We start from the raw sequence: 10,498 nt of genomic DNA, 5'->3' as shown, positions 1-10,498 counted from the left end.
TGGCACTCAATAAATAGTTGCTTAAGACTAAATGAAGGGTCCCTCATTAGCCCTCAGGATCTTTGGGCAGGTAAAACCACGACTATTTCCAAATTCAACAAGCGTAAATTGAATAACCATTCCATGCATAGGGTAGGATTGTAAGGCATGCAAAATTAAATTAGACCTCACCTCAGCCTTCAATGAACTATAAAAGTCGTAAATGTATTTCTTCAGTGGAAAAATACCACAAGCCCTTGTTTAGATGCAAGGAAAGTGGGGTTTAAGGAGATTGTTGCTTATTCTCTCTCTCTTTTTTTTTTTTTTTTTTGGCTGACAAAACAGAGAAGCATCACATTACACCACAGACTAAAAGTATTTCCTAAGGTAAAATCTACTTTTTTCATTATCCCAAAGATTGGGAGAGAGAATTAACTTCTTTAACAATCTTCAAGTGCTGGGCCTCCCCGGTGGTGCAGTGGTTGAGCGCTGGGTTGCGAAGCTGCCTGCAGCCTATGCAGCGCCGGTTCGATCCCCAGCAGACCTCTCCTGCCGCCCGCTGCTCCCCTCAGCAGTGTACTTCGGTCCTTCTGCCTGCTCTGCTCCCCGCTCTGGCTCTGGTGAATTCTCTCACCCTCCCGCGCTTCTGACGGTACCCAGTACATGTATAAACAAAACAAACAAACAAATAAATAAATAAAACATGCCTCTATTAAAATAAATAAAAATAACAAAAAAAAAAAACCCAAACAATCTTCAAGTGCTTCATCTGGGTACTAATTAACAGAAAGCGAATACAGGAAAAACTACAACAGTGGCTGGGCTGATTTAAATGAATAAATTAACTGGACTGAGTAATTACATTCTAGCAGGCACTGTAACTTCACAGTGTCTAACACATCACACACACTCCTTAAATAAACGTTCAGAAAGGGACAACATGGAGGCCTCCCTGGTGGCACAAGGGGTTAAAGACGCAACCTATGAAGCTATCCACAGCCACTGCAGCACAAGACCGGCCAGCGAGCTACCCACATGGCGCAGCAGACCTCTCTTGCCTCACCCGCTGCTCCCCTCAGCAGTGTATTTCGTCAGTCTGCCTGTCTGTTCCCCGCTCTGTCTCTGGTGAATCCTCTCAAGCCCCACGCCTCTGGCTTACACCTCAGTTCTTTTATGCATAAATAAATAAATCTTTAAAAAAAAAAAAAAAGAAAGTACAATGTGGCGCCACAGTTGGCCCGCTGTCCAGGAAAAACCACGTGGCCGTATTTACCAATTTTTAGATCACGTGATCCTCCCCGCCCATCTCTATCCACCCGCGGGCGCTACCCTGGGCTATAGGAATTTCGAAGTAGGAAATGTGATTGGGTACCTAGTGATCACGTGGCTCTTGGTTCTTCTTTTCTATTGGTGACTAGTGACCCAGCCCCCGGCCCACCTCCTCACAGCCCCGCCCCTGGCTCAGGACCCGCCCCCGGCCTCCCGCGGCGCGCCCGCCACCCGCGCATGCGCAATGCTTGATAACCCGAGCTCTGGGTCGCGTTCTTAGAGGTGGCAGCTGCGACTCAGCTCGCAGCTTCCTTCCCCCCCACACCCCCCCCCCCCCCCCCCGGCTCCTCTGAGCTAGAATCCGGCAGAAAGAAGGGACTGGACGAATCGAGCGTAGAAAGAGGACGATCTCACGTGCGCCAACTGCCTCGCCGGGCCAGCCCTGGGGCTCCCCTCCACACGCCCCCACTTCCCCTGCCGGTTTCTCCTCCGCGGCTTTTATCCCCGGGGGGACAAGGGGCCCGAAGAAAGGGGTGCAGGGAATCGAGAGGAGCGAGAAGGAACGGCCGAGGAGAGAGGCGATGGATGTCGGGCTGGCGAGCCAGCACAGCAGCCTCTGGGTGCCTCACGTCCTCTCTTGACTCCCCATCCCGCCTTCCAGAGAGAAGCACAGGTCTGACCTCCACACTTCGTGTTTGTGGCTGCTTGTCCAGAGTGCTCTACTTTTTCCCCGCCGGTGGAAATAGTCAGTGTGGTTCTCTTCTGGAAGTTTCCTGAGAACCTCGCCCCGCCTCCCTGCCAATATAATTATTCGGTCACCTCGCGGGTTTTTTACAGCATTCGAGAGTGAGCTCAGAACTGGAGGACCTGATCACTGGCCTGGTCACCCTGGGTGACTTTGGACAAGTTGAATAAAGTCGCTGAGCTTGGGAATCCTCATCTTTCAAAAAGAAAGAACCGTGTGCAGATCATCGGGTTGTGGGAATTGAGTCGGTGTATTGTGAAGAAGAGCTTCCCACAGTGCTTGCATAGATGTTCAGTAGCTAATTTCCCAAGGGGAAGAAGGTAGGAGAGATACACTATTTTCTTTAGAAAGCCTTTTTTATATCAAGCAAGACTTGACTTTTGTAATTGTTTTAAGACACAAACAGCTACACAAAAAGGAAATATGGCTCTGGGGAAGTTCCTTGTGAGTCTAGTTAAAAAGGAATGCTGGGGTCGGGAGGTGACAAGGGGTGGCAGGAATGATGGCTGCCCCTTCCACCTCCCCATGCAGCTGCCATTTGCTTACCATGAGCCAGGCGCTGTGCTGAGGTCCACTCATCATTACCCCTAATCTCCATAACCACCCAGTGAGGTAGCTACTACTATCCTCATTATGAAGAGACTGAAAATCAGAGAAAATGACTCGCCTAACTTCACTGAACGAGTAGCAAGATAGAGATGGAAATCAGCTCTGTCTATATATCGAGTTTCAATTTCACGTATATTCCCTTTCTAATAAATTTGAAGAAAAAAATTCCTTTATTGGATGAGTTTTTTTCCTTCAAGAAGTGGCATTTGGGCCTCCTTGGTGGCGCAAGGGGTTAAGAGGCAATCTATGAAGCTGTCCGCAACCTCTGCAGCACGAGTTGGATCCCCGGCCAGCCAGGAAGCTGCCCATATGGCTCAGCAGACCTCTCCTGGCTCACCCACTGCTCCCCTCAGCAGTGTATTTCAGTCAATTTACCTGTTCTGCTCTCCACTCTGTCTCTGGTGAATTCTCTCACCGCCCACACCTCTGGCCTGTACCCCAGTTCTTGTATGCATAAATAAATCTTTTTAAAAAATGGTGTAAGATTCAAAGGACCTAGATTAGAACACAATGATTGGTACTGACTCTGGGTAACTGAGCAGATTTGGTTCAAAGCACCTTAGGATCCTCTTCAGCAAAAAAAAAAAGCTGGAGTGAGATATTCAACTTACACCTCTTCAGGAGGAATGACTATTTGCAAACCTACAGTTGTGTAGGTGAAAAGGACTCTGTGTTTTCAAGATCTTGGACTATCCCAGTTAACTGAAATTTGCTTCCTAGGCAGGTGCAGGATGAACTCATATTGCTTGTCCTAATTTTAGACAAAAGACCTCCTGGAATAGGCTGTGATTCTTCTCTCTGCTTCACTTTGTTGGTGAGATTGCACAGAGAAAGCTTTAGCCTGATACAATGATTCTAGTTACAGCAGTAATCAAACAAACCTTGCTGCTTTCCTCAGCGGAAACAAATCAAATCTAAGAACCCATTTGGGAACTCACTGTTTCCTCTCTACAGACCGGGTTCAAAGCAGGTGTCTCATTCCTGCAGCTGAAACAGAGATCCTTAGAGGACCGTGTCATAAAGCCCCTTTCTCTTTTAGCTGATAAAAAAAAGAATATAAACATACATATAATATAATACACATACACAGTATAAACAACCCCACATACTTAGTGTACTATTAAATGATTCCTTTATTCCTTGATTAAGAAAATCATTCAGATGAACGCTCACCTTTTCTATATAAAAATTGCAATTAAGGACATTTCTTCAAATTATGAATTAAGCCATTTCCTTTACTCCTTCCCCCCACATGAGTGAGATCCCTAGGAGCACTTTAGCAGCAGTACTGGCTTACATATTTCCCGGCCATTTCTTCTACCTGGTGAGATAAAAAGGAAGGGAAAGCATTTATCCCATCAGAAGAAGCTACTGCTTGACAAAGTCTTTTGGGGAGGGAGCTGAGGGGGCAACTATCTCATCAGCCTGAAGATCTTAAGTATTCACCCGCCCCCATATAGTGACAAAAATACCTTTTTTTTTTTAAAGTGAAGAGGACTTTATAGCAGAACTTTAAACCTTGGTATCTCAGCAGTAGAATTGATTATGGGTAATTTGTACTACATTCCTTCACTTATCTGTGTCAGCTAAACTTTCTGCAGTAAATAAATATTCTTCTAGTAATAAGAAACTAAGAAAAATAATTTTATTGTATGACAGGTGTTAACTAGATTTTTTTGTGGTGACCATTTCACAATACACACAAATATCGAATCATGTTATATGCCTAAAAGTAATGTTATATGTAAAAAAAAAAGGTAAAAATCTATTAAAAAGTGGCTATGCCAAGGAGGCTTCTTGGGGGCTGATAAAGTTCTGCTCCTTCATCTGGATGCTCTACATCTTCATCAAGCTATCCACTTAGGATATAACATTTCTCTATATATACAGGACACTTCATTTTAGGGTATTTTTTTTTAATTTCCTTTTCTTTTCATTAAAAAAAATATTTATATTTGTAGAAGAACTGGGGTAGAACTGGGGTGTAGGCCAGAGGTGTGGGGGTAAGAGGATTCACCAGAAACAGAGTGGGGAGCAGAACAGGTGGATCTACTGAAATGCACTGCTGAGGGGAGCAGCAGGTGAGACAGGAGAGGTCTGCTGTGCCATATGTGAGTTAGCTCCCTAACCGGGAATCAAACTCAGGCCAGGCCCACTGGGATGATATTGCTGAGACTTAACCCCTGGGCCCTAGGGAGGCCCAGTAGACGTTTTTTAACAGTGCTTGTACCAGAACTCTCATTCATTGCTGGTAGGAAAAGTGCAGCCACTCAGGAACTCTGGTAGTTTCTTACAAAACTCGACATGCTTTTATCTCACATATTCCCACAAATCTCACTCCTTGGTATTTACCCAAATGAGTTTGTGAAAACACATCTACACAAAACCCTGCACACACATGTTTATAGCAGCTTTATTCATAAGGCCAAAAACTTGGGAGCAAATAAGATGTCCCTCCAGAGGTAAATGATGAATACCATGTGAGTAGAGGGGACAGTGGGTACATAAGAACTCCTGCTTTCTGTTCCATTTGCTGTGAATCTAAAACTGCTCATTAAAAGTCTGTTTAAAATGTGATTGGCGATCCTTTTCCGGTTCATAAGCATGATGATTGGGTGTTCACACAGCTGTGTGAGATGTGCCTCCCTTAAAACTTTGTTACAACGTCGGTACATTATCCTTCTGATGTGAGATAAATAAATAAATAAATAAATAAAATAAAATGTGATTGGCCTCCTTGGAATATACTAAAACTCTGGAATGGTATACACAATGTGAGTGAGCTGTATGGGATGTGAATTATAGCTTAATAAAGCTATAACTTTTTTTTAATTGATGGTACTCATATATTGAAATAGATATAAAGTACTGAAGTATGTGGCAATCTGGATGACCCTTGAAAACATGATGTGGGCCTCCCTCGTGGCCTAGATGTTAAGTCTCAGCACTATCACCTCTGCGGCCTGAGTTCAATCCCCAGCCAGGGAGCTGACAGATACATGGCACAGCAGACCTCTCCTATCCGTCTCCACCGCTCCTCTCAGCAGTGTATTTCAGTAAATCTGCCCCTCTGCTCCCCACTCTGTCTCTGGTGAATCCTCTCATCCATCACACCTCTGGCTTATACCCCAGTTCTTCTACACAAAAATAAATAAAATTTTAAAAAAAACCATGATGTGGTGTAGCCAGACACTAAAAGCCACATACTTCATGAAAAGTCTAGAACAGGCCAAAACAGAAAGACTAAGTGTTGCCAGGGACTGGGGGGAAGGGGTGGGGAGGACTAGTTAATGGGTTCCAGGTCTCTTCCCAGGATGATGACATTCTGGAGTTAGATAGCAGTGATTCATGCACAACTTTGTGAGTATACTAAAAGTTAACTGTATACTTTTAAAGAGTAAACTTTACGGTAAGTGAATTGTCAATAAAACTGTTATTGGGGAAAAAAAAACTGTTACTGGGAATAAACAAAAACAAAAAGTGGGGGCCTCCCCTGGTGGCGCAGCGGTTGAGCGCTGGGCTGCGAAGCTGCGGGCAGCCTCTGCAGTGCCAGTTCGATCCCTGGCTGACGGCGAGGGTCCCACTTGGCGCGCAGACCTCTCCTGCTGCCCGCTGCTCCCCTCAGCAGTGTATTTTGTCAGTCTGTCTGTTCTGTTCCTCGCTCTGGCTCTGGTGAATTCTCTCACCCTCCCGCGCTTCTGACTGTATCCAGCGCTTGTATACATAAATAAATAAATCTTTAAAAAAAAAAAAGTGGGAAGATGGCAGGTTTGGGAATCCTGCCTTAAATAGCTAGGTGTCTAGAATTGGAAAAGCCTAGTCTTTCAAACCCTACACCATAAGGTACATTAAACACTTAATTAAGAAGGGCCATACATGAAGGCCACACATGGCCTTCTAGTTTCTCAGCGCCCCCTACTACTCTCAGTTGAGTGGGAAGTGGAATCTCCAAGAAGGTGTTTACCTTTAGCCCCAGGATTCAAGTGAAAGCTCAGTTGCTGGTTCAGGAGCATCAGGCTGTGGTCAGTGCGGGTCAATCAAAGGCAGCAACTCTCCGCAGCGTGAATCGAGTTTCAGGCAGGCCAGGTTGTCTGACCGTGTGGGTCCAATATTCAGTATAGCGATTGGGAGCTTCTTCTCCCGGGCAGTGAGGATAAACCTATAGCCAGAGTACACCTATCCGAGAAGGAGACACAGGTAAGAGCACTCTAGATGCAAGAGAGGAACCGAGCAGGGAACCCACTTATCAGAGGGGGCAGACCCCACCCCACCAAGTCAAATACCTGCAGGGACGATCCCACCACCAAGAGGGAGTCGGCTTCCTTTACACGCCTGTGCACGAAGTCCACCTTGTCATGGTTCACTGTGTCCCCAAAGAAAACAACATCTGGTTTCAGAGGGCCCCCACATCGAGCACAGGATGCCACCTGAAAGCTCTGAACCTGCTCGTCGGTGAGAAAGACGTCACCATCGGGAGCCACGCCATGGGCCTCCACACTCCAGGTGGGGTTCAGGACCTCAAAGCGCTCCTGCAGCACCCCACGTGGTATCTGTTCACCACAATCCAAGCAGAGGACCCTGCAACCAAAGAGAAGCCAACTCAACAGGCTGTGCTGGGGATGCCCGAAGCTGCCCCGGCATCGGCTCCCGGGCCATTGTCAGCCCCTCCGCTACAGCTTCTATTCCCTAGCACCCACAGATCTCCCCCCGTTTCAGGAATACTTTTTCAAGACCTTTTCAGCTACCACCTTGTTCCTCCCCTTCCTTCTACTGCCAACCTTCTAGAACAAGTAATGTTTCCTTACTACACAACCATGTCTGCCTTGGTGCCTAAATGATTTCCCTAATGCCAAAACCAGTGTGTTTTTTTACTCCATCCTCTGCTCTCCTCATCTGCTACAACTGTCCATCACTGCCCTCTCTCTCTCTCTCTTTTTGTAAAGATTTATTTATATAAGAACCAGGGTACAGGCCAGATGCATGGGAAGGTGAGAGGACCCACCAGAGACAGCGGGGAACAGAACAGGGAGACAATGAAATATACTGCTGAGGGGAGCAGTGGGCACGACAAGAGGTCTGTCATGCCATGTGGGATCCTCTCTGTCTCTGGCCGGCGGGGATCGAACCAGTGCTGCAGAGGCTACAGACAGCTTCACAGCGTGGCGCTCAACCGCCTGCGCCACCAGAGGAGGCCCCTCTCTCTCTTTTTTAAGTTTTAGTCTATTTTTTGTAGAAGAACTGGGTGCAGGCCAGAGGTGCAGAGGATGAGAGGATTCACCAGAGATAGAGTGGAGAATAGAACAGGTGGATTTACTGAAATACACTGCTGAGAAGAGCAGCAGGCAAAACAGAAGAGGTCTGCCTTGCCATGTGGGTCAGCTCCCTGGCCAATTCAACCGGTGTGCGTGGCATTGTCATTAAATGTGTTATTCTCCGGGTCTCCCCCCAAACAGATCAGGAAATATCCCCAAGCAAGTAGACCACATTTATACTCTGGTTTTGATCTCTCCCTACCACCTAGGGTGGTACACTGTAGGCACCCAGGAAAAATTTACAATCAGCCAACTGATTTCAGTGCTCAAAGGTTCCTCTCTAGGGCTTCAGGATAAGGAGATGGTCTGCAATGGGCTGCAGGTCTGGCCAGGGTGGCACGTGTTCCTTGCATCAGTACTGACAGGGTTCTCTCTACACCATGGAACCGAGAGTGTTGCAGGTGTACAGGCCCTGGAGGTCCTACAGGCTGCAGCAGATGTGCTGGTGTTCTGCTCACAATCCCCTCAGGACACCCTAGAAGTCACTTGCACACAGTTCACTCATCAGTAACTTCCTCCTTAGGGTGTTTTCTGGCCGAGGAAGCCTCCTTGGGGGGAGCAGAGTCAGTGTTCCAGAATTAATTCCCGGAGGGACCTTCCACCACTGAGGGATGGGAGAGCTTCCTGACTCAGTGAGCCAGTTCTAAAGCAAGTTCTAGACAGTCATAGGGCCGCCCAGGGCTGAGCACCAGCTGACCAAAGGAGCAACCCAGCCATTAACATGTCCTTTCTGGGAATTCCATCCTTTCCCGTTTCACCTCCCCATCTCCTTGCTGAGTTTGCTGGGATCAACACCAAAATAAAAAGCTGGCTCCAAAATCCTCTCCTCAAGGGCTAAGGAAGGCAAGCATGCTCAAGACAGCCTGGGGTCTGGGGTCTCCCTGGTGGCGCAGGGATTAAAGACAGCATTATCAAGGTATCTCCAGCCACTGCAGCAATCACCAGCCACTACAGCAAGAGTTTGATTCCCGGCCAGGCAGCTGACCCACATGGCGCAGCAGACCTCTCCTGTCTCCCAGCTGCTCCCCTCAGCAGTGCATTTCAGTAGATCCACCTGCTCTGTGCCCCGCTCTGTCTCTGGTGAGCCCTCTCACCCCCCACACCTCTGGCCTATACCCCAGTTCTTGTATGCATAAATAAATAAATCTAAAAAAACAACAACAACAACAAAAACACAGCCCGGGTCCCTGCTCTTATGGAGCACATGGTTTTGTGTGTTCAAACCGCTCAGCCCTTGCTGCACCTGTGCATGCATCCGTGGAGTTCGGTCAGGCGCCGACTCCCCGCCTTACTGTGCAAGGCATCCACATTTTGGGTCACCAACCAGTACAGCTTTCCGAGTCTCTCCCAGTTGCTCAGAGCCCAGTGTGCAGGGTTAGGCTGGTGGGAGGAGAACTGGGGCCAGCCCACAAAGTTTCTCGCCCAGTACCGCTGGCGGATGGGTGCACTCCGGACAAAATCCCTGTGCTGGATGGGTCGCCGGTCAGTGCGAGCATAAAGTCCCACCTTTTCTGACCTGTAGTCCGGGATCCCCGACTCGGTGGAGATTCCTGCCCCAGTCATCACCAGGAGTCTCTTGGAAAGGCTGATGAAGCGTTGTAACTCTTTGACTTTCTCAGGGTCCGGAGGAGGACTCGGTGGTACGAATAACCCAACGGATCTGTGAGAGCACTGCCGGCTGACATTTACCATCCAGCAGCCTTTTGTCATCCCGAGAGGCAGTCCAGAATTCATCCTCATTCTAGAGAGAAAGCTCATGTGAGAATTGTTGTTTTGTTTTTTAAAAATTTATGTTATTTGTTTATGCATGCAGGAATAGGGGTGTAGGCCAGAGATGTGGGGGGAGGGGTGTGTGTGAGGATTCCACAGAGAGAGTAGGGAGCAGAACAGGCAGATCTACTGAAATACACTGCTGAGGGGAGCAGCGGGTGAGACAGGAGAGGTCTGCTGTGCCATGTGGGTCAGCTTCCTGGCTGGGCATCATGCCACAGTGGCTGGCAATAGCTTGATAGCACGGAGACTTTAACTCCTGTGCCACCATGAAGGCCCTGTGAGAACTGGTTTTTATTTTAATTATTTTTAAAAATATTTATTTATTTATGCATACAAGAACTGGGGTACAGGCCAGAGGTGTGGGGGGAGAGAGGATTCACCAGAGACAGAGTGGGGAGCAGAACAGGCAGATCCACTGAAACACACTGCTGAGGGGAGCAGCGGGCAAGTCAGGAGAGGTCTGCTGCACCATGTGAGTCAACTCCCTAGCTGGGGATCGAACTTGCGCTGCAGTGGCTGCGGATACCTTCATATGAAATGCTGTGTCTTAACCCCTTGTGCCACCAGGGAGGCCGGAACTGTTTTTTGAAAACAAAGTTAATCAGGGCCTCCCCTGGTGGTGCAGCAGTTGAGTGCTGGGCTGCGAGGCTGCCCGCAGCCTCTGCAGCTCTGGTTCGTTCCCTGACTGCCGGCGAGGGTCCCACAAAAAAAAACAAAAAAACAAAAACAAAAACAAAAAAAAAGTTAATCATCAGCTGACAAATGGATAAACAAAGTAGGGTCTATCCATATAATGGAATATTATTTACCT

The 10,498-nt window shown here is 47.7% G+C and overlaps 1 protein-coding gene across 1 annotated transcript; it reads right to left on the bottom strand.

Annotated features, from left to right (window-relative positions):
• Positions 1–6,575: 6,575 nt before the first annotated feature.
• On the bottom strand, positions 6,576–9,654 carry SIRT4 (sirtuin 4; the record flags this gene model as incomplete). Its single annotated transcript, XM_084253858.1, has 3 exons — positions 6,576–6,778; positions 6,886–7,180; positions 9,158–9,654. 3 exons carry the CDS (start codon positions 9,652–9,654, stop codon positions 6,626–6,628), a joined length of 945 nt encoding a protein of 314 aa, XP_084109984.1. The 3' UTR covers positions 6,576–6,625.
• Positions 9,655–10,498: the final 844 nt, after the last annotated feature.

This window comes from Talpa europaea (genome assembly GCF_964194135.1).
Source record: "Talpa europaea genome assembly, chromosome: 14".
Lineage (NCBI taxonomy): Eukaryota > Metazoa > Chordata > Mammalia > Eulipotyphla > Talpidae > Talpa > Talpa europaea.
The sequence above is the reverse complement of the archived record's forward strand: the minus strand, read 5'-3'. Positions and strand labels throughout refer to the sequence as shown.